The sequence below is a fragment of the Epinephelus fuscoguttatus genome, linkage group LG23 (assembly GCF_011397635.1).
Source record: "Epinephelus fuscoguttatus linkage group LG23, E.fuscoguttatus.final_Chr_v1".
Taxonomy (NCBI): Eukaryota; Metazoa; Chordata; class Actinopteri; order Perciformes; family Serranidae; genus Epinephelus; species Epinephelus fuscoguttatus.
Window position 1 is genome coordinate 29,056,979 of NC_064774.1, and position 25,451 is coordinate 29,082,429.

The window sequence follows — 25,451 nt, forward strand, 5'->3', positions numbered from 1 at the left end:
ACACGACCTGGGTTGTCGACTTGTGCCACTGATGTCGACATGTCGACAAATCGACTTTTCCACACTGATGTAAAAAATACATTCGCCAGTAATTATCTTAACTGCATATCACACCAGTGACTAAATTAATCCATGGCACCACTTTAAGTTATACGTCAAGTACTTAAGTAAAAATACTGGTTCTTCAGTTTAGGGAAAGGGTTGCTGTAATATACGTTAATAAAATCAATTTATGTGTTATAGCAATCCTTTTGAATTTGAGGTCCAGTACTTTCTGATCTGGAAAGAGGCAGAGAAAGACAGAGCTTAAAAGTGAATGTACAATAGCAAGTACAGATCTCAATTGAGAGCATGAATGATTAAATCAAAAGCACAAATTAGTAACTTGAGAGCACAAATCAGTTTTTTTCATCCATGACCCCACCTGGACTCCGCAGGTTTTGAAAAACTGACAAGAGATGTATTTTTTTTAAGTATGGCCCACTTTATCTGCAGTGACACAACAGCCTTGAAAAAAAAGAAGAAAAAATGGAGGAGGGAGACAATGAGGATAAAAAGAGAAGTGTTGCATAACTGTCTCGTCTACATTACCTCTCCGACAGAATGTAAACTTTACAGTTAAATTAGAGGGAAGGGAAAACATAAGACAACACAACAATGAGGGTTTGAAATGCAGTGTAACGCCAGGGCCACACTGCCCGCGGAAGCGCAGCGCACCGAAATTCTCGCGCGTGCCGGAGCACCTCCGTTCACATCAGACGCGCATTTCTCCACGTCATCGACAAGCGATTCTGCTCCCAGCTCTTGTTTTTCACTGCCTGGCTTGTCAGATTCGCTCGCGGCTCGCGCAGAAAATAGACCAGATGCCGAACTGATCGCTGCAAATCGTGAGCCTGCCGCGGAGCTTCCCGGCGCAGCGCGGCCAGTGTGGACGACACAGTCGGTTAACATGGGCGCCGAAAGGAAACTGCCTTCTCTTCTCGGCGCTTCGAGGCTATTCGTGGCACTTCCGCAGGCGGTGTGGCCCTAGTGTAAGCGTGTTTAATTATTTTCATTCAGGTTTCCCTCTCATCTGATATTGTTACTAAGCTTACTTGCCAAAAAAAGATCATGATCTCTACTATTGAACATTTCTGGATGTTTCACATGCAATATGTTGCGTTACAGCTGATCCTATTCCATCTTAAAACTCTAATTGTTGATTCTGCTCCATGAGATCTTCTAGTCCAAATGCATGGGCAGACATACACACTTTGATTTACACACACAGGTCAGAGGAGGAGGAAAAGACGAGGAGTAGAAGACAGGTGAATGACTGTTTTTGTAAACATTTTAAGCATAGTGAGCAAATGCCACTCTGTCATAGTACAGCTATATGTATCTGTGAGTGTGTGCGGGCACCGTGTAGGCACTGGCAGGATGACGCACTTTTATGATGTCATCTGTCCTCTGGAACAGATTGGATTTAATTGGTCGGTCGTTTCACAGCCGCATGCCTTTTTTAACAAGCACATCTATCAATCACACACACATACGCGCACACACACAGCAGTTCTTGTAAAAACTCAATCATCTCTGCTGCAGAGTGGAATATACTTCACCTAACACTACATTCAATGGAGTACACAATATTTTGTGAGTGATTCATATCAAACTGTACGAGGACTCTTAGAATGTGCGCACACACATATATATATACCGACATAAATTACATAGTGCCTCCCTCTCACTGTGAACACACATACTTGCAGCTATTGGCCCTCTTGTTCGCACAATGTTCGCCGAGGCCCTTACAACATGAATCCTATTGTGACTGTGCAGCGATATATCAACCTTACCCTCATAGCCTGGCTGTGTCCTACCCCAGAGCAAACCCTGTGTTCTCCTAGTTTGCAGGCCTTAGCAGCACTGATAACACTTCGGGTCTACCGGCCCCCCATTTATCACCTCAAAGTAGCAGCTCACTGGATGCTTTACTCCACAGCAACATCTCCGGACTGCGGAGGAGAAGCTGAAGAAGTTGGGGATGCGCTGAAATAATTTCTTGCTACTGACAGTTAAAGTATCATGGGGATCTGTGCCAACTATTTCGCAATTAGTGATGCTTTCCAGTGTCCTGACTTTTTGTCATCCTGTCCTCCACTTTCTGTGTTAGACAGCCTATGGTCATTCTCATCATGTCTTATGTGACTCATGTATCACTCCACACTGGAAAAAATAAATTAGGAATAATATGTGATGTTACATTTGATAGGAGATTTGTGAGATAACAATAAATATGGGTTTTACAACAATCAGATAAACGGAGTGAATGTAAACACCAATTCCTCATTATTGACATTAACATAATAGCTTACATGTATGTTAATAGTGTAGTGGTATAGTGGAGCACTCATCTTCCATGCGGAAGATCCAGGGTTCGAAACCTGCTGTGGTTCAACATCAGCAAATGCATATGGGAGGCAGGAGGTTCCTGCCTCCAAACCAAACTTTCTGTTGCTGCCTATACAGGTTGACACAGCACTGAAGAACTGTCTTCAGAGCTGGTCTCCTTCCAGTGAATGGTCAGTGTAACATCAGCCCAGTTATCACGTTAACATAGAAGCAACAGTTAAACAGCCCCGGCAAATTAACACTGACACCAAAATGGCTGCTGTCTGTCGTTAAAACTACTTAATGTCCCTAAGGTAGCATTAGCCCTGTCACTGCATGGGTGCAAGCAGAATTTCAGCAGCTGTTCCCAACCACAGAGCTCACACTCCCACAGCAGAGGTCCCCCATGATGGTGAATGAAATGATGAACGTGTTTATTTGCATATAGCTGGGAAGTGAGAGCCAATCTCAAGTGGTCAATTGAGATGCACATAGAGATGCATTGTAATGCCAGGGGTGAACGAACAGACATAGAGCTGTCCACCAGGTGTTAACATGCATCTGGACATTATACTGTAAACTGTGGATCATCCACTGAATACTTCTCTAACAGAGAGACATGTAAAGAAGAGAGGGGCTGTGATGAAATCCTGTGCCCGCCACTGACATCCAAACACCCATCTCACAAATATTCACACACTGTGTGAGACCACAAGCCAGGAAACCAGGGTCCTATCAAATGCTACCTAGTCCACCATAAAATGGCAAAGCAGCGACGCAGCAGCCTCTGCCACACCACCAACTAGGCTCCTGGCCCTTGTACTGGTGGCTGTGGAGTTCCTTTCTGCCTGTTTATGAGATTCAATATAACATAAACCTGGCTGCTGAGATGGTGGAATACAAATTGTTTTTAAAACCCACTGTGTCTTATCACAGGAGGTGATAGAGACAGGCTGCTCAGTACCTAAAAAGTGTAAAAAGTGTAAAAAGTGTTTGTGTTCCTACCATTACACCTAGCTTTTCAATACACTGGGGACTGGCTAACATATAGATTAGCCAGTCATCAAACACACTGCACTGGCAAAGCTGCATCCATTTATCTTAGTTATGAAAGCCGTGATTTGATAAGCACTACATTTCATGTTCGTGTTTATCCTAAATGAAAGGATGCAAGGCAAAGAACAAGCACTGCACTAATGTGTGTAATTAAATTCTAAGCAGTGGAACCAGCAGCCATCGCAAAAGACTAAAAACCTGTTTGTGTAGCATGACAGAACATATGCAGCAATTCCACATGCCAGTTCATTGCTGAAAAAGCTCATTAAAAGAACTGACGTCACGTAAAACGTTACTAACAGCTGCGCTATAGCTACGTAAATTGAGATAATTTAGGCTTTCCTTTGTGCATGTGTGTGTCTGAATAGTGGTGGTGATGCTGGTGGTGGTGGGGGGGGGGCATCTGTGGTCTTACTATGAATCATTTGCCTTACATAGGGTAGGACACATACTGTATGTGTCCTGCCATGAGTGTGTGTGTGTGTGTGTGTGTGTGTGTGTGTGTGTGTGTGTGTGTGTGTGTGTGTGTGTGTGAGTGAGAGAGAGTGGGTCTTGTGGTTCATGCTCAGACAGATTGATTCATGGGTTTCATCCCCCCGATCGGGTTCTCTATCGATCGATCAGGCCGATTGTGGGTTGCTGCTGACCGTTGCCTGGGAACCACATAGCAGTTATCACCAACTAATTCACAGTGGCTGCAGCACACAGGAGTCCCTGGGCCCCAGAAGCTTACAGGGGGAGGGTTTGGGTAATAATGGAGTGTGTTAACACCTTTTCCTACTTTTCCTACTTCGTACAGAGAGCGGGGGGGTGACACGCAGCACATGGCTGCAAGCCGGAATCAAACCTGTGACCACTGCAGCGAGGCATCGCCTCTGTACGTGGGGCGCTGGCACTATCCACTACTCTACCGACGCCCCACCTTTTCCTTCTTTTAAGCACTGTTGGAAATGACGTAAGCCAGCTGAAATTATGCAATGATTAATGTAGGAGTGATATCATATAGGAAGTTAGGGTGCTCCCAAAGTAAAACAGTTGAACAGGAAAATAAAAAATGAAACACTAAAACTTCATTTTGACTCCTGTTTGCATTGTGTGTGGATGACAAACCATTTCAGCACATTATCTTACAGTTTGCTTACAGAAATAGAGGAGAGCAATTGTTTCCATCATAGCCCCATCTGTTGACATTAATCATACCAAGATTTCACTTATGCGACAAATGATGCAGTTTAACTTTAAAATGCTACACCTATTGGAATTGATCTCTATCTCAGTGTTTAATGTTGTTTAATCCTGCTTCTATCAACCTCTGTGTTTTTGTCTACAATGCAGCATTTGTAACAGTCATGTTTTCCCCCCATAAGTGACACAAATAATCTTTTCACATCTGTCTGTGCAGCGCAAAAAGGACAGCATCTGATTTTCACATTAACACAGGTCAGATCAGATCCCTGCTGCGGCAATTTATTATCTGATACCAGTCTCACAGCTTAGGTTATGCAAGACAGAGAAACAGGAAGAGTTTGTGAGGCAGCTAAATGTACCAGAAGCTCAGGGTCTGTCATAATGATGAATGAACTGGCTGTGTTATACTTTAAGTTTACACAAAGAAACACAGACACAGGCATACATTAGGCTTGGGCGGAATCAAGGTATAGCGGGATATTTAGAAATCCTGTAGGTGTTATTTTCGATGCCATGAAATATACAACAGTGCCAGACTGACAGTAATTTACTGTAGTCTTGTTTGTTTGGACTTGCATTAGATGAGATGTATCCCACACATGAAGTGGTATAAATTTAAAAACAGTAAAAACAACATAAGAATAATATTAAAAGATGAGGTGGACGCAGGGTTTTCCGGTTTTCTCAACTAAGCATGTGTATTTTTTTTTTTTTAATCATTTTATTCTATTGTTTTGGTTTGTGTTTTATCTTGCTGCTTTCCACTGTTTCATCATCTTATCTCTCCGTTTCTTTCTTTTTTTTTATCCCATGAAGCACTTTGTCAACGTTTTCAATATGCGCCTCTTTTGCTCTATTCCATTATTGATTACCTTTTTGACATCTGATGAGGATTAAGATGTCACTGACGATGATGGCTTACAGACACAGGGTGTGTGATTCATGTGTGAGTGTTTCATTAGATGTAGCTACAGTGTTGGTAATTTTAATCACCAAACATGAGAACCAATGTGACCCACATTAGGTGAACAGACACCTTCTTGCAGTTCTTTTCCTTGTAATGTCTAAAGACTGGTGACACAGACACAAGTATGTTTATAAACATAATTAAGGAAAATGAAAATGTCCATTTGTGGCTAACTGTGGCTGTGGAAACCAGGTATGTCTGTGCACCACAATGGCTAAGATAAAGAAAAAGTGTGTTTAAATGCCTTCTATCATACATATTCATAACACCAAACCATCCTCATCTATAATCAATTATGAATTAACAGTGCAACTGTTTTTGCTTCTTGTATTATCAATGCAAATGTTACAGGAAGTGTTGTGAATATTTACCAGTCCTTTAAATAAGCCTGGGAGGTTTACACACATTTCATTAATATTCACTCTCCAGCTTTGGAGCAACTGCAGCTTCTGTCAGGAAATGCTCATGACCTACAATTACTTAACAAGCTAAAAGCTTAACATGTGCATCAGCCAGAGCTGTCTATCAACAACCGAAGTTATTTTCAACACTGTCAAAGTCAGTGTAGCTCTAAACACGTGGTGTTTAACCTTGCCAAAAAGTCTCTGCCTCTCCTGTCAGTTTAATTCACCTCACTTTTCTTTCCATTTCATTCATCAGCACTTGAGTCACAACATTATCACCAGGCTCACATAAACCACATTTATGTGGAGCTGAACAATAAATGGACATGATATACCCCTGTCAAACACACATATCTCTGCACAGTGCTGCTGTGCAGAGTTCACAGGTGTGCGCACACAGTCGATTAGCGCCTGTAGGAGTGAACGTTTAGCTGCTGACTCTGTCTGCAATCGCCTCCTCAGACCCACAGTCGCACTATCACGACCCTGAGGCAACACAGGCAAGCGATGGTCTGTGTGTGTGCACGTGTAAAAGAGAAAACAAGATTGAGTTTTAGACAGAGTTAAAGTGAGGACATGTTTGCTGTGTGAAGTGATTCACTTGTCTGTGAGGGAGCACTTCAGGGTTCCACAGCCAATGTTATATTTAGGATGTCAGACTATGATTTTTTTTTTTTTTTTTTTTTCCCCCTTCATAAAATAAATGGTAATTTCCACTCTGTCTTATGCTTACTTTTTATTGAGAGGCTGGATACCATACATTTTGTAGTTCTACTTTTTGGGTTCAAAGTTTTGAATTTTTTTGCTATTTGCAACATATTTACGGCTCTTTCCTCTAAAAAACCCCCCAAACTCTCAAACACAAGAGGTTTATGGTTTATTCTGTATGGGTCTAGAAGCTGCAACAGCAGTGGGTTAGGTGGGAATAAACAGAAAAGGAGCTGTGTAATAGAAGTGCGGTTATGGCCACCGTATAGCCACCATGGAAGAACTCGCAGCACTGCCACTAAAAGAAATTCCAAACTGAACAACAGGAAATCAGCAGCAACAGTGTAACACAGGCAGAATACAGGCCACAGAAAACAAAGTGTCTTCTAATAAAAAGAATGCCTCATGTGGTGGTGCTTCTTATCTCCTGTTGTAGCGTGCTTTCACAGCATCATATACATCAAAAAATGACTGAATGTTATCAAGTTAGGGAATGAATAGTCAATTTTAAAGTCATAAGAGTGAAAGTGTACAGATGTGTGTGTGTGTGTGTGTGTGTGTGTGTGTGTGTGTGTGTGTGTGTGATGGTGAGTGTTAATGCATATGATAGGCCCTGGGCAGTACCCAGCACCAGCTGTTAGTAATAAGCTGAGGCTGTTAATGAACGCTCCCTCTAAGCTGTGGAGCTACAGGGCACCGGGGCCCATCTACAGCCGTGGCCTGGCCCTATACTTAACAAACACCCCTGCTGCTCCCATAATATAACCACATTACTCGCCCTTTTTCTTTCTAACCCCTTTTTCCTCACATGCCAGCTCTTTCTATATCCCCTCATGGAGTCAAATCAACCTAATAGATCTGCAATGAGAACTGCAGTGAAGTTCAGCCTTGGGCTTGCCACAAAAGCCAAAGGACATTGTATGAATTGATGCTAAGGCGAAAATATGAATGGAGACAGTGCGTTTTGGTGCTACTTAAAGGGGAAATTTCAACAGCTTTTATGTGGATGTCCAATCAGTGTTGATGGTAAATGTAATCCAATGAACCAATTGAATCCCCAGCAAATGCTATATTTACAGAGAAAATGGAGCGCAGCAGCTGCAAAATCTGTTTCTCTTCCTCCTTCCAGCACCGTCATTTGATGCAACAGCGACGCAGCTGGAAGGAGGAAGAACTACAGGCAAGTTCAACTACAATATGGGGTGCGTTCTTAATACTGCTCATAAACAGAACTTCATTGTTCTATTCACAAAGTAGCTGCATTCCCATTAGCAAAAATGGCATCCTAAATTATGAGTGCAGAGTATACATTTTTTGGTGTTTTTTTTCTTCTCATTTTACAGTGTTTTAGCTGACTCAGATATTTAGCCTTCTTTATTTGAGCCTGATTATGCAGCACAGAAAGGCTGAGGCTGCGGCTGCCATGCAAGAGGATATGGCCAGTGACCCTCCAGGACCTGACCTGCTGAGAGCAAAAAGTGGTGGTGCCTTTGTCCTCTGATGCCAACAGAAACTGTATCATGCCGCTGCAATGAATTTCCACAAGGGCAGTTTTTGTCGGATGCTGTCACAGACATTCAGACAACAGTGTGGTAATGTGAACAGCCGAGTGTCACCGCCTGTGTGTGTTACAATGCAATATAGTTTTACTCCTTACTTGGACAGAGGTGTGCCAAAGACCTTTTTGTCACCTCACTAGGGCTGGACCCGAATATTCAACTATTAAGATACTTCTTCGTTGGGAAGGTATTCGGTTTTCAATTTGGGGATGTGGATTGCCTTTTTTTTTTTTTTTTTTTTAATAATCAATAAATGGATATCAGTGATTTCCATACACTGATTAATTTGTGGCAGGCCCCAGAATAACAACACTGACCACCACATATTGATTTTCTATTCTTTCTCATCCACACACACACACACACAGAGGGCTAACGTTACATAACGTCATTTTTACGAGGTTTAACGACAGAGTGAAGCCTTTCAGAGTTGGTGTGAGTTTGTGACACCGTTTAATGGCTGTTGCTGTGTTAAATGGGATTTATACTACTGTGCTGAATCAACACAATACCTAAGCCGTAGGGTACACTTCTGTGCAAAGTCAATGCAGAGTCTACGCTGTGACCTAGGTCATAACCTTAGCCATAGCCTAAGCAGGAGCATACGCCGTGACCTACACCGTAGCCTTACATGCACCTCCCCAAAATGTAGCCACATGTCGTGCCAATGCAGATCTGCAGTTAAGGTTTTATTTACTTTTCTTTAACAGGTAACAAAAGTTTGAAGACAATGAAGCCAAACAAAAAGCTTTTTAAGTCTGTATGTGATTTATCCTGGCTTCATACGACGAGAGGACAGTCCACTAGCCACTAGGCTAATTTATGCAATGCAAGATGTCATAGGCTTATGCTAGTAATCTATTTCTGGGGAGAAAGTGTCTAGCAAAGGACAAGTTTTTGTCTGTGAACCTTGTGAGTTATAATGGAACCAAATTTTGTAATGTTACCTTGTTAAGGGTTGCTACCTTCTTTCAGGTTTCATATGAGTACAGGACAAGACCAGTAGCCTCTGGGCTATTTTATGCAATGTAAAATATCACAGGCTTATGCTAATAACATTAGCATGTTTTCTTTCTGGAGAGAGTGTGTCTAGCAAAAGATGCCCACATTCAGGACACACCATCACACAAGTATACATGCTCAACACAGCCTAGGCCTACTATAAATCAGCCTTTAGCTTGTGCTAACCAGGCAGACATTGAACTGACCGTTCAGAGACGGTCCAATAAGCAGGCTACACTATGTTTTGGCTGGACGTCAGTAGCTGGCACCCAATGCATCCTGGTACATGTAGGCATTGCTGATACAACTCCTTTCCCCATCAATATGGCACACACTCAGAACTGATTGATTCAATTTATAATCAACAGTGACTGGACATCCACATAAAAGGTGACAGATGTCCTTAAAAAACACAGGGCGATTAGCTGCAAGGTTAGGTCAAGATGGTATAATACATTGTAGGTGAGGGTTGTTTCAATTTTGCCCCTTTTCTGTCTTGCTTCCTCACGATTCTGCCAGTGTCTTACAAGAGTGTGTGTGCGAACTGCATGCACAAAAACAACCCTTACACACCAAGCTCACCTCCTTGACATGCTTTGTTCTCCCTGAACCTTTCATCTCTGTATACTGTTTTTCCCCCCCACCATCCGTCTTTGTATTCACACTCTTAAACTCCCAGGAGATGCAGGTTTTCCTCACGGTGTACAGTAAGTCACACCCTATTGCAAGTAAAGAAGCTCCAAATTTAGAAATGCCGCCTTTGTCATAAAATTGACATCTTTACTTCCACAAAGCTTGTATTACTTTTACAGTTCTGTAGTAAGTGACTAATCTTTCAAGAACTCTGAATCAAATGCTAGCTAATTAGTAAATACAGGAAGTAAATCTCCCCTGCACTGTGATCTCTGAGCAAAATGGGAAGATTAAGTCATGTTTTTCTTTTTTTGAGTGAAGGAAATCAAACCTGAATGTTGGTGGTCTGTGCAACTTCTCTTTGATTTGAGGATTAGAGCTATGGACTGTTCATTGCTGTCTTAACAATTACTCTGAGGCTAATGGAAGCAGACGCCGTTAATCTTCACATGCTGGAACCAATGTAGATCTAGCAGTGCTCTCCATCTCTTATTCCTAGTGTGTAGTCTCACAGGGCTCAGCTGAATACACTAAGCTCAACGATCACACACTATCGACACGCCATCATTTATAACAACCAAACGCGATTTCTCACCAGTCAAGATATTACAGTTTAATTTATTCGTTTGAGACAAGACAAGGATAAAATATAACAGCAGTAGCTTTGAGTGATTGCCATGTCAGGGATTTCTCCAGCCTTCAAAAAAAGGCAGGAAGTCAGCAGAGCAGTTACAGAGCCACTGTCAGCAACATTAACATTTTACAAGTCAGGATTTATTGTCATTAGTGTTAATGATGATATTTCTAAGCCACACCACAGTCACACGGAATGTAGAGACGGGCCTTTATTATTTTATATACAGGGAGAAACAACATGCAATTCCTTCCTTACATCTGTTCCAACATCTGACTGACTGGGCTGGGTTCGCCAATTTTTTTTTTTTTTTTTTTTTTTTCTTTTAAATTCACATTTGCACATTATTATGCAGCAGAGACGATGAAAACTTACCAGGCTTTTTTTGTTTCAGTAACGCTGTGATTGAAATTCCATGTTTTTGGGGCACAGGAAATGCAGCAATGTCTCTGTAAAAAGCAACCACTTTGTGTGGCCCTAGCAGGGAACGCAGCGATATCTATGTAAAAAACAACAGTTTTTTGTGATACTATCCCTGGTGGAAAAACAGGGACAGGTTGCTAAAAACACCCAGGTTTGAAGGCTACGAAGCCACTGGTTTAATAGAGATGACTCGCTAAAGCACAAGCTTTTTTGTTGAACAGTGGTCAGTAGTAGTAGTAGTGGACAGCAGCAATGTGTCAGTAAAAACAACCGCTTTTTGCGGCACTACCCTGGCAGGAAACACATCAATGTCTTGGTACAAAAAAACCCCAACTGCTCTTTGTGGTGCTATCACTTGTGGAAAAACAGCAATGGGTTGCTAAAAAACACTCACGCTGGTGGTGGCTAAAAAGTCACTGGAAAACACACTGAAGACTGACTAAACATGACTGCTTTTGTTGTTTGTCAGTCTTACACAAAGGCCTGCAGCTTGGCATGTACCCTGCTAGGTGTCACATCATCCACCACCCTCTCCTCCAGATGACAAAGTCAACTCAAGTACTTTCTTTTGCAAACTGGGCTTTCGGACGGCAATGACCTGAAGACCTATTATCCAAACCAGCTCTAGCCAGAAAGAAGTGGTGGTTACAATAACAACAAAGACTGCATGTATTACATTCCCAACCCACATACTGTATACCAACAGCAGAAACATACAAATAAATCTAAAAAGGAGGAAGCCGGATCAAAGAATAAAATCCTTGTCAAAAACAGCCTGTCAGGATAGTTGTGGGTGGGGAACATATAAGACGAGGTGTCCACTGACAGTTTTAAAGAATGCATGTACTACAAGAGGAATATTTGGGTAAGGTAAATAGACATTTCAACCATCAGTTGGAAATGTAATCCAGCTAATCAGGATCTAGTGCAAATGTGAGATGCATATTAATGCCAAAGGAAAATGAGCCTGTTTAAATAGAGCAGTAAGGACGCAAATTATTATTACTGCTCCATGCCTGTCTCTCATTTTCCAATCTATATATCCATGTATCCTTCCACATCTTCTGGTCCAAGTTTCCGCTACTTAAGCCACCGTTGTGTTAAGACACAGTGGAGCATAAAATGGCATAAATGGTGCCTCAAATGGAGCAAATGAGTAGCCGTTTAATTGTAGTGAGTTAAACTGGTTCCCTGTGGTAAGGGATGAGAGCCGGACACTTTGAGTACTAATTATCTCAGGTAGCTATCTCATTACCGCCCTGCTCTAGTATGTAAATGTGGCCACAGGCTCGTGAGTTATACTGTGGATCGGCCATTCCGTTGTGCTCTTTTGAGGCCATGCTGTTTATCACCAGGCAGAGAGAATAACTTAAGCACTGGTTGCGTTTCAAAGGAAAATAGAGTGGTTTTATTGTCTTGGTTTCCACATTTGTGGCTGATGTTTAAGACTTCTTCAATTAAGTAGCCAGGCCGCCGCTATCAAACGGAACATTGCCTCAGTGTGCAGTGTTTTAATGATCAAGGTGATGAAAGAAATTCATAAATTTGCACAGTTATGAACCATTTCAATGTTCACAGTGGGGCTGTTCCTTCACGCCTGTATTCGCGCAACATTATTAATATTCCAACTGTGAATAAATACACAATGCTAGACTCTGGGAGTTGCATGAAAAGAATGATGTCTGAATTTAAAAAAATAAAAAATAAAAAAAATAAATAGCTCCAGGTTTGACATATTTTCTGAGGGTTTGTCTGACTATTGCGCATCATAGATAGGGAGCGTAGAGAAAAACTATGTGCTCTGCTAAGTACCAACCCCCACCCAGTACAGAGCCTGAATCCCTTATTTTCACATCCTAATTGTAGATGTGTGGTTCACTGAGCATCCTCAGTACCATGTGTGGTGAGCGGGCCAATCCCACTGCAGCTTCAAGAGGCTTGTGCTGGCTCTGACTAGCCTGGGGTTGGCATTCAAGGGAGGGAGGGAGAAAAAAGGGAAAGAGAGATGCTAATCGTCTGAGCTGAGGAGAACAAGGCATGAGAGAGACAGACAGAGAGATGTGCACAGAAAGATGTCTCTGCCTCTGCCAATGCCAGTTTTTGGAGTCAGAATGAAATTCAGCAATAGGATAAGGATCTGTGTTTGTAGTGTGCCTGCCTGCCTCTACATCTAAGGGACAACAATTACCCCTGCCACTACCTGCCTCATAAACCTGGCAGTGAATAGACACATAAAAAACGACTCGACTGTCTAGAAAAACAACAATATGAACTTCCAGCAATGATATATTTTGCAACACCGGTTGTCAAATTATTTGACTGGTGTGGAGCTGGATGTGACATAAGCTCCCATGTGGACTCACTCAAGGGGATGATGTGAGTGTGTGAGATTTAGCTATATTTTACACTGCTTATCCATTTTTGAAGAAACCACTGTTGTTTAGACCAATAAAACTCATTTGACAGAGATGGTGCTGCAATCGTGGGCTGTTAAGGACTGTCTCTCTGCAAAATCTGACTTTTGCACCGCTATCACATAATAATCTTATTACTGTATTTATGAATTTCCTCTCAATGCACTTGTATAAAAAATAACAACAATATATGTTTCTGACCTTAAATTAATATACAATTGCAAAGGACCTATTTTGGTTATATTCAGGTTCATACTTGAATTCAGGGTTTCTACCAGAACAAGTTTACATGCTTTAATGTTCAAAAAAACACGTTAGAAGACCCTCAGTCTGAAAAGGTTTAGTGCCTGTCTATTTAAGACCCCCTCCAAAAAGAAAAAAGCCCAGTCTGCTCTGATTAGTCAGCTTTTTCAGGTCTTCCATATCTCGGAGTCTCTGCACCATCATGCAATCAGGGAATGACTGTAGCTGAGAAGAGTGCCGCTTTCTACAGTTAAACATCACCAATAAAAGCTTTTAGTCACACGTAAACACGTTCCAGCAGGAACATAATCCAAAATTTGGGTCAAATAAACAAAATCAGCAAACAAGATTACATGTTTTCCTGATGTTAACATGTAGCTACGTCTACATTAGCAGTGCAGCCAGGGAAAAGCAGCACTTTTTACAATGAAAACATCCCAAATGAAAACTTCTCACCACAACCAGACATCTCCCAGCAGGAATATGATCTGGTATCAAGGAGAAATTTACAACATCAGCAACCAAGTTTACATGATTCCCTGACGTTAGCATGTAGCTTCATGTTGCAGTGTAGGATACATGATGTAAACACTTGCAGTAGCGTGTCTGGAGCAGGTGACCATATAAAGAAATCCGTCACACTATGACATCATACTGTAGCCAGAGTAGAAAAAAACTGTTAGATATATAGTGTTTCGATTTAAAATGGTAGGAAACCTGAGGTTTTCGCTCACATGATTACATTTACATATGTTTACCTATATATTTGAAACTGTGACCATGTTTAATATGGACATCCTTCATTGCAACACTATATTTAACACACAGAATATGGAAAAGCATAGTAGGTCCCCTTTAACCTCTGTTCCCATAAGCCTGATTTATGGTCCTGCGGCGTACCTACGATGTACCTACGTCGTTGCCGTGACGCCGTCGTGAACCCTTCGAACTTCTCCGTCACTCCATTTCGTCGCGGTGCAATTCACCGCCAAAGCGGTAGGAGGCTGTGTTCCTTTCCTGAATGGTTATCGTCGTCTCTAGTTGATTCTTCTTTGTTTAGCTTCCGGCTTTTCCGGGCACAGAGAAATGAACGCAGAGCACGGACAGACGGCTCTGTCCGTATCCGTATCCGTATTGAACGTTGAGCACAAATGGGCCGTAATACTGCAACATCTACATCGCAACAGAAGATGTTTAAAGATGGCGGGGATGGCGCAATCTGGAAATACGGAACCGGAAATGCGTTGCTATCAAGCATCAATACAATACATGCTATCAATACTAATGATGTCAGATTCTGGGTGAGTCGTTGATCTCTACTGATTGGTTAGGGAAAAATCAAATTCCCTCCCCCTTGTAAATCGCCTTCAATGGAAGCCATGTCAGACTGAAGGTTCTGGGAGCTTCAGTCTGACACTCAGGCTAGCACGTCAGGCTACGCCAGGGGCTACAGGGAGCCTTCTGCGTAGCCATGTACCCTACGACGTAGCAACGTCGTTGATTTAACGCAGGACCATAAATCAGGCTTTACTGGTCCCTCAGGGAAAAATGTATGAACTAATATAAAAATGACAGTGCTACTGCCCTGCTCAATAATCACAATATGTTAATGAATTAGCTGCTCAGACAATGTTTTGTGACAGGCTTGTGAAATCTTTTCTTGTGAAACCATAAATATTGAAGCATAAAATTGCACACATGCTAAAACTATGTTGAATTTGCAGACTGACACAGAAACAGCTTGTATCTCAAAACCAAAACTGAATTATCTTCCTCTTCTTTGCCCACTGGTCTTAATAAAGATGAAACTCAATTTGCACTGGCCCCCCAGATCAAATTTTAATTAGTTTTTTTTTTTTTTTTTTTTTCCTTTTTTTATTCCTCCCTCTCTGGATCTTGATTCTTGCAGGGTGGTAAGGAATGGGTGTGGTATTTGTGCTCACTCTCCACCGCACCCCAGGGGTGAACATGTCCCCAACCAAACCCCCAGTCCCCACCCGCTTCCTAAGCTGCTGCAGACAGACAAAATGCCACATTAGTATTCAGGAGACATCAGACCTCTTGGCCATACCCTCATCGGACAAAGCTAGACAGGCAGACACACACAAAAAACTATTAACGCATAAGGATCAGGAGACATGCTTGAATTATCAGCACTGATCTCACAGGGGAAAACATTCACCGTGGGATTGGTTACAAACTTTTTATCATGACTGTGTGAGAACGACAGCATGCTTTTCTCATTGCATGCTGCACACTCTGCTGTGCTGATTGCACGTTCATAATGCAAAGAAGGTATTGCAGCGAGACAAAGCTAATTATTAGGAGGCGAGCGATAACACTGACACATCACTACAGCAGGAGAACGCTGCTGCAAAGTGCTGTGAGTGAGAGTTTTAAACTCTACCCATCTCATTTTCTCACTGTTTGTGCGAGGTGTTGATACGTCCCATTAGTCTGTCCATCTCTGCTCTCATCCCGCTCCAATCCTGTCCCTCGCCCATGTCTTCCACCCCCACTGATTCCAAATGATATGCTGATAGAAAGCTAGCGTACTGTGACATGTCAGCATATTTACAGATAAAGGCTCTGTCCCCATTTTAATAAATTCCTTAATGGTCCAGAGCACTGTAGGCCTGGTACACAACAACATGGAGGATGAAATGGAATTTGCCCATAACTTTGCATTTCCCTCTCATAAGTTTCTTGAATGGAAAGGTCATTTTGAAAGTTAGTGCAACGTGGAAGAGCTAGCTAAAGGAAAGTGAGCCGTTAATAGTAGTGTGGATATGCATTGTACATCTGAATTGCCACCAACAGTCCCATTCAAACATGGGAAGCACTCAACCACACAGATTGAAAGTCTGATAGGTGCAGCGTTAAAATCCACCTGAGGCAGATGAACAAATAACGGGTGAATGAAAACTGTATAACTCCATGCACATAGCGGGTCTTTTACTGAAATCCGTACCTCTAAATCTGAATCACTGCACCTCAGCCACAACATAAGTCACTTTCACAGACTTCATGAACTTGAAAATGACACAGGAACAACTCATCAAATCCTGGATCCTGATAAGGCAAGTCAGTGCAGCATAACAACATCGTACAGTACAATGTTATGCAAACAGAAATGTGCCCGGGCTTCCAAACTGGCAAGTCGTTTGCTGAAACGTTCAATATTTGCATTTACATTGGAAAGTAATGCAGTTTATGAGACTCACAAAGTAGGGACTAAGAGTTTTGTCTTTCCACAGTAAACACTTGGAAATTCCCCCTTCAATATACAGTACAAACAAATTAAAGGTAATGTAGTAGGCAATATCAAATAGCTACAATGCATATAGAATGAAAATGAAAGAGCAGAAAGGCAGAGGAAGTTCTGCAATGATTACTATTCAAAGGAAAATCTCTGTTCATTTTTGTACACCAGCTGAAATTACAAGAGATAATTGGTGGTTTGTTTGCATGCCTGCTAATGTCCGCACGTACCTAACTGCACTGTATAATAACAGTGGCCTGTAACCTTTCAGTTGCTATGGCAGCGAAGTATGTGCATGTAAAACAGCATGCATAGGTGGCAGAATGTATAGAAAGACTTACCGACTTGAGATGAGTCACCTGTAGAGGGAGAAAAAAAGAGAGAGAAAGAGAAAAGATGGATCAATTCAAAGAGCAAAGCAAAATGTCACTTGAGTGCACCTGCTCGCCAAAAGACAGTTATGACAAAATGGGGTATAATAGCAGTGGGAGAGAAAAAAAAAAAAAAAAAAAAAAAAAAAGTCAGGCTGCAATTAGCATTAGATGTCTACTGGAGTGCTATTCCACACATGAGCCTCAACAGAGCTGCTAATTGAGATGGTGGAGGAAAACAACTACCAGGGATGTTCAGAAGGCAGCATTCATATTTTCTTTATAAAACAAGTCTTAAAGGTCATAAGAAAACCTCTCCAGCAACAGCTAACTTCTTGACATTCACTTTCCACTTTTCTCTCTACTCTGCAAATAACTCCTCCTAGGATTCAAACTCATTAAAAAAACACTGTGTTGTTGGGTTCTTCAAAAAATATTCTCTCTAACTGCATTTACCACGTATTTGTGACTTTTAAAACACCAGATTATCCAATTAGGCAGGTCATAAGCAACCTAGCCAGGAGGAATAACAATAATACATGATGATAAATAAAATAAGGCAAAAAAGAGGCCAATTATAAAACCCAGATTTCAACATTTCAGTGGCATAAATACACAGATTGTCACGTTCAGTAAGTAATTATCGGGTGCAGATTAGGCCCAGCATTCTGCCTCTCGTCACCTCCTGAAAAAAATGACATGTCACACTAACCATGATGGTTCTGGTAAACTTTGCACCACATGCAGTTACTGTCAGAGTCACAAATAGAGTGACAGATTGAGAATGCAGAAGAAAAAGAGGCACGGAAGGGTGGCAAATGATAAAGAAACCCAAAAGGACCACCTGATACCTCACCGCACTGCTTAATAAAAGGGGAACACAACCTGGCTCGTATTCCCTTTGGATTCGCTCCAGTGTTCAATAGATGATTCAAACATTAAAAAAAAAAGTTTTAATAAAAATGCATGATTCTCATCTGCAATATTGATCCATGCTGTAGGGGTCAAATTCTTAATTAAAGACTGGAGCTTTTGGCAGGTGTTACATATTGAAGCAAGTATACATTAGGTGTTAAGATCAATTCGGGGGTGGAGGTGCATGCAATTAACTCGTGAAAAGCAAAACTTATTTTTCAGTGAAGTTGAGCTGTACACAAAGTAAAAAATCTGCACCTGCTGCACAATTCTGAGATGTATGAACACTTGTGTTGAAGCCTTGTTAGTGACCTGTTGAACATTATACGAGTTGCACAATATTTCTGGACATACGTTCAAACATTTTATTAAAACTACTGTACTTTTTTGGTGTTTATTTGTTGTGTGTAATAAGATGGCAGTATGGGAAAAAGGTTTGGTTTTTTGGTTGCTATTTACACCTTGGTGTCCATAGCCATCAATGATATTTGCATATGGGGTAGAAATAGCCAATTTTGCTATTTACACACGTGTGTATATTGCATCATGGCAGAGTATGCCATAGCCAACAATGCCAACTAGCCAATGTGGCTATTTACACCTGGGTGTATATTCCTGGGCCTCAGCACTGTTATCTCAGAGAATATCCCACATTGGCTCATATTCGTCCTAACCATGATCTCTTTGCTCAAATCCTAACCGCTTCTAACTTCGATGAGTCACCTTAATGAGCACTGGCCAATCACAGCAGGCAGTGGGATTCATTATAATGCACATAATATCTCTTTTACGTGTAACCTTGCATTATTGGATAAATAATTAACAACCTGACTGCAATGTGCCATATTCTACTGTATGCACTAAATGAAAAATATTTCACAGTAAATAGGGGGGAATTAAATGTAAAGGTTTTAAGGGCTCTGTGTACTTGAGATATAAAACAACAAGTTCACAAGCTCACTCAAATGCACAATGTCACCAGAGGGTAATTTACACTTTCGCCCACTGAGCTGCTGGTTAGAGTTCCCTTACAGCATATTACTGCCAGCCATGAGCAAAGTGGCCCAGGATAGGCTGCTCTCTTCGCTGGCAAGATGGCTACAATTTGATGTCCAAGGTGAAAAGAAGCCTCTTCAGTCCCAACACACGGAGCAGAACAAGAATCCCAGCCAGAGCAGATGGAGCGCAGGGCGCTTTGCCTTGCAGTGCTGACACTGTTCTTGATCTACAGTCGAGGCGCAAGAGCTAAGACAAAGCTTAAATGTCCACAGTGGTGGAAGAAGGCAAAGGAAGAAAAGGTGCCAGAGGAATGAACACAATCAATAGGTCTGAGTCTCCCAGGCCTTGTTTGTTAATATCCTGGATTTTTGACAAGGATGTCTCCGGCTCCCGAGTGGTATCAGCTGCCCTGCTTGCTCTGACATCAACAAACATGCTCTTACACATGGGGGTATAACCAATGACAGGGACGAGACGAGTAGTGTGTGTGTGTGTGTGTGTGTGTGTCTGAGTGAGACAAGGAGGCAAAGATAACAAATTAAGAGATAGTTGGTCAAACATAGCTCATCTATCATGCTTCTCCGCTTCTCCCAGGCCACAGCGAGCACACCAGCGGCGACAAAGATACACAGAGTGGTGCAGACCCTTTCATGTAATATCACATCATGGCAGCTGTGTACAAATATAAAGTTATAGTAGCCATGCCATTTTTACAGTGTGGGACGCAAAGCTGGGGTGACTATATTTTATTGATGATATATCATTCTGAAGAGCTGATAGCAACTAGGGGCAGAGCTATAAAGTCCCTAGTGACCACTGTAGTACAGTAAATAACCCCAGCTGGATGTCATCAACAGTTTGGGAGGGGGGGCTTTGTATTTCATGATGGAAACATTGAGGCCAAGGCTGGTGAGCTTTTGTAAGCCCAGCCACACTTTCCACACTGCCTACACTGTATGATACCCCTCATTACACCGAACAATGCATGTAACTTTTTGTGACCACGGTGCCATCACTGGAAAATCAACCCATTTTCTTTTTTCGGCACCCCAGTGTCAAAGCCGAGAAGCAGTGACCCCTGTCTGCTGTCGATTTACCTTCCATCTCTTACCAGACTCTCCACACCTCTCGCTCTCAGCACCGCTTAGCTGTCAGCCCTTCTCCACCATATGCCGAGAGAGAGGAGAGTGGAGAGAACACGACACACATGGATGAGTGAGACGCGGGGCACCAACACACACACAGACACACACACACACACACACACACACACACACACACACACCAACACGGAAAAGGAAAAGAACAATACAAGGACACAGGGAGGGAAAACCATGGCTGTCCACAATTCAGGTTACCAAAAAAATAAGACGCACTGACCCCCTTGTTATGAATCTTACAAAGTCAGCTTATTATTACATGTGCTTTTATTTGTATTTTTTCATTCATTAGATTATCAGCAGGCAACAATATTACTGTAAAAACAGTTCAACTAGCTTTACTGTAACTTTCCTGCAATAGTTATCTTATTTTTAAACACCTTTAAAGTCCAAGTTGGTTCTGGAATCCAGTGTTTGCTAGGTGTTATTCTAAGGTCCACAGTGCCTACACACATTGCCTGTGTTGGTCCAACTTGCTGACAGTTCACCTACTGTAAGTTACATTTAATGTTTTTTTTTTTTTAACTTTTTATTTATCAACATGTAAATAGAACATGAGATCATCATGGGTGGTACAGTTAAAATCAAAGCTTTCTATTACACATACATACTGTACATACATATACATCATAGCCAAATGTCACACTTTTCAAGGCGCATATTCGATCCATTTTTCCCAGTGTTCCATACACTTCTCCAATTGGAGTCTTAAAATAAAAGTAAGTTTCTCCATACAGTAAATTTCATGAATGATCCCATGCCACTGGATCAATGTTGGAGGATCTACTTGCATCCACCTTCTAGTTATGGCTTTCCTACTGCTAGCCAGAAGAATCTTCAACAAGTATCTGTCCTTATGCAAAACTGTTTTCGGAATTTTGCCGAGATATAAAACAACAAAAGAAAATTCTAAATCCACTCCTATAATTTTATTTATCTCGGTTAATATGTCCCTCCAAAATGGCTGGATTTTCGGACAGGACCAAAAAACATGAACATGGTTAGCCATAGGGGTTCCACATTGTCTCCAACAAAAGCCTCGGCTCTGTGTGCCTGTTCGTAGTGCTGTTATTTTAGGAGTTATAAAAAATCTCACTACATTCTTCCAGCCGAACTCTCGTAGAGATCTCGAGTTTGTAGTGGTTGCTTGTGTCTCACATATTTCTATCCAGGTCTCTTCTGATATTTGTGTTTCTGACTCCTTCTCCCACTTCTGTTTAATGGAAAACGAGAATGATTTTTAGAAGCTTGGATACTTCCATATATTCTTGAGACCAACTTTTTATTATCTTTCTTTTCATAAGCCTCATGAAATATAGAGATTAAATTGTATTCCTTCTCCTCCTTGATTTGTAATTTTTTAATATAATAGTCTCTGACTTGCAGGTATCTATGGAAGTCCTGCTTCTCCAGTCCAAATGTGGCTGAAATAGACTCATAACTCTGAAATTTACTGTTTGAAATGAGGAACAAAAGGATGTGATCCTCTCCTAACCCACTGTTTAAAGCCCCCGTCCAATCTAGCAGGTTCAAATTCTGGATCACATGCTATCCAATTCAAGACTCTTGCCTGTTTCTCTATTTGTAACTTCCTCAAAACCTTAAACCATAGTTTGAGAGTGAATACAGTCCATTGATTCAAACTGTTATAATATTTTTCTGCTTGGTTTTTATTTCCTATAATAGATTGAATTGGAATTTTTAACTGTGTAGTTTCCAAGCATTTCCATTTAGATTCACAATTTGGAGAGCACCAGTATACTAAGGGTTTCAACTGTGCAGCATAATAATAATCCTGTAAACATGGTAAAGCTCTCTCCTCCCTTCTCTTTTTAGCTGCAGAATCTTGAACTGGACCCTAGGTCTTCTACTGCTCCAAATGAACCTCGAGATCCAGGCATTCCACTCATCAAATTGTGTTTGGGGCACCTCTAGTGGCAGAGACTGGAAAAGAAAAAGAAGCCGTGGCAACACATTCATTTTAATGATTTCTATTCTATTACTCATGTCCAGTGGGAGGAGTGTCCATCTAGAAATATCAGATTTGATCTCCTTATTAATGGAGCCGTAGTTACTTTCAAAAGTTTTGACATATCTTTAGTAAGGTTTATTCCTAAATATTTTATTTTAAGTAGTCCCATTTAAAATTGTATTTCCCTTTAATATCTGGGTGGGGAATATAGTTAAATGTGAGGGTTTGGGTTTTTTGGATATTAAGCTTATATCCAGAGTATAAATTATATTCTTTTAGCAGGGACATCAATTTTGGGATGCTTGAGTCTGGGCTTGTAATAAAAAGCAAACATCATCCGCAAACATACAAATCTTATGTTCTTCTCCTCTAATCATAGTCCCCTTTATCCCAGAGTCCTCTCTAATCGCTTGAGCAAGGGGTTCAATAAATAATGCGAATAAGGTCGGACTCAGGGGACAGCCTTGGCGTGTCCCTCTTTCCAAATGAATAGTTTGCGACAGGTGTCCATTAACCCTGATCCTGGCTGTTGGAGAAAAGTATAATGCTCTAATACATTTAATAAAACCATCTTTGAAGCCGAATCTTGCGAGTACCCTGTATAAATATTCCCAACCCACGAGTCAAATGCCTTTTCAGCATCTAGGCTGACTAAAATTGCACTGATGTTTTCTGATGTAATATGACTCACCACCTGTAGAGTTCTCCTTATATTATCCTGTGTCTGTCTGTTTAATACAAAACCTGCTTGGTCCAAATCTACCAGCTCCGGGACAATGGACTCCAGTCTCCTAGATAGGATTGAAGCAAATAATTTATAGTCTACATTTAAGACTGATATTGGTCTGTATGAGCTGCATTCATTTTTATCTTTCCCTTCTTTCGGGATGATAGAGATAACTGCTTCCTTCCATGATTGGGGGGCTTCTCCTGTTCTCAGTATATGGTTGAAACAGTTAAGCAGAACAGGTGTTCTGCCATCGAACCTGGAGCCTTATTAGCTTTCAATCTCGAAATGGCTTTGTTCAGTTCTTCTGCCGTTATCCCAGCCATAATTTCTTTATTTTGTTGTTCTCCTATAGATGGTAAATCTAGTGAACTTAGAAAAGTCTCTATTGTTGTAATATCTACCATGGTCGGTTGGTTATATAGTTCTTTATAATATAGTTCAAAAGCATGTTGAATGTCCTCTGATTCACTGCAAACTTTTTGTGTCTTGGGGTTTCTAATCTTATAAATCATATTTTTCCCCGCTGTTTCGAATCCTCCAGGAGAGTAGTTTCATTGCCCTATGCCCTGTCTCATAATACTTTTGTTTAGTGAATTTAAGTTGTTTTTCTATTTCTTCATCGTATATGCCATTTATATCCTGTTTAATTTTGTTTATTTGAATTAATATTTGTGGATCTCTTCGTTCCATGTGTCTAGTTTCTAATGACTTCATTTCCGCTTGTAGTTCTACAAGTCTTCTCTGTTTTTCCTTTTTACGAAAAGCTGTGAGGGCAATAATTTTGCCTCGAACAACTGCCTTTGCTGTCCATAAAATACTTGGAGACACCTCCCCATTATCGTTATTTTGTAAATATGTTTTAAATTCCTGTTGAATCTGTTTCTGAACTGTTTTGTCATTTAAAATGCTCGTATTAAGTCTCCAAAGTGTATTTTTCCGTTGCTTAGTTAGGTGCAGGGTTAGGTACACCCCTGAATGATCAGATACATCCCTAATCCCAATTTTACAGTCCCTGACTCTGTGCCAATCTGACTTATACATAAACAGATAATCAATTCGTGAGTATACTGAGTGACATGGGGAATAATAGGTGAATTGTTTTTCTCCTGGATGAGACTCTCTCCACACGTCTATCAGACCCAACTCTGTAAGCATCCTCTGAACTAGGATGGCATTAGGACTTTTCTTTTGGCGCTGATTAGATGTATCTAATTTTGGTTGCAGTTGGACATTAAGATCACCACCACAAATTAGAATTCCTTGTGTTTCCAAAACTATCAATTCAAATAATTTTTTGAAGAATATTTTTTTGCTCCCAGGGGGGGCATACACATTAAGTAGAGTTACTTCTTCATTGTCTAATTTACCCTTTACTAAAACGAATCTCCCTTCCTTGTCTTTCACTTCTGAAATAAATTCAAAATTTACTGCATTAGGGATCAGTACATTTAATGTTTTAATTAGTGGTTGCAGCGTTTGCTAACTTGCCAGTTAATCGGCTCAGATTACATTTGCTATAGTTCTCCTCACACTGCGTCGCTTTGTGGAAACCACAGGTGACAATCTCGGAATAACTGTTGTTCACATTTAGAGACAGATCTAGACTCGTTTAGTTTTGGTCATTTTAAAATTCATTGCAGGTCAAAGTAGTGCCTTATGCACTGTTCATAGCAGAAATGACAGGTCTAACAAATAATGTTACAGCGTCCCAGTAGGCCATGTGCTGATTCAGTGTAACCAGTATTAAGGTACTGGAACTAATGATTGTAAATTTCATACAATTGTCAGTATTAGCTAGAATGAAAAAGTCTGTATACTCAAAAAGAGAAAGGGCTACTGAACACAAACATACGTACAACATATTGACCCACAAAGACATAAATGCACTCCTTGTGAAAACTGGAAAGCTAATCTAAATGTTCACAGCTGATTACATCATGAAAAATGATGGCACAAATTGGAAAATAAAAACAGAATGAGTTTACAAAGTGTATGTTTCTGAGTGTAAATCTATACTGAAAATCATCTAAATTCATGAATGAGTGAGAAGCCATTCTGTCTTCTATTGTGCACTCCGTCTTTGCCTCACAGCTTTGCTAACTTCCGCCCACAAACAAACATCATTTATGCTTTCAAAGCTGCTACTTCTTAAAAACGCATAAGAGAGGTAAAGACAGAAAGACAGTGGGCGTGAGGCAACATCAAGAACAACATATTAGGAATCAATGAATTCACTCAAAAACTCCGACTGAGCACGGCACTTACGTGAACTGTTTCACTATTAATATTTCATCTCACCACCGTGCCTCTGTCTGCTGGCATCAAACAATAGCTAAAGCTGTTCCTGGTGTGGTCTCTTGCATTGTGAGCACAACTATGGTATCTGCACAGGCGTAACAATGCCATGCTTTTACAAGAGTCTCCCCCTGTGATGTGCA

General features: G+C 41.0%; 1 protein-coding gene across 6 annotated transcripts in view; it reads right to left on the minus strand.

The window, feature by feature from the left end:
* Positions 1 to 25,451, minus strand: part of nrxn2b (neurexin 2b) — an 812,698-nt gene that overhangs the window by 543,987 nt on the left and 243,260 nt on the right. For all 6 annotated transcript variants that reach the window (XM_049567815.1, XM_049567813.1, XM_049567811.1 and 3 more), the window contains one exon: positions 17,208 to 17,225. In XM_049567815.1, coding sequence (XP_049423772.1) covers positions 17,208 to 17,225 — 18 coding nt within the window. The remainder of the gene's footprint in view (positions 1 to 17,207; positions 17,226 to 25,451) is intronic.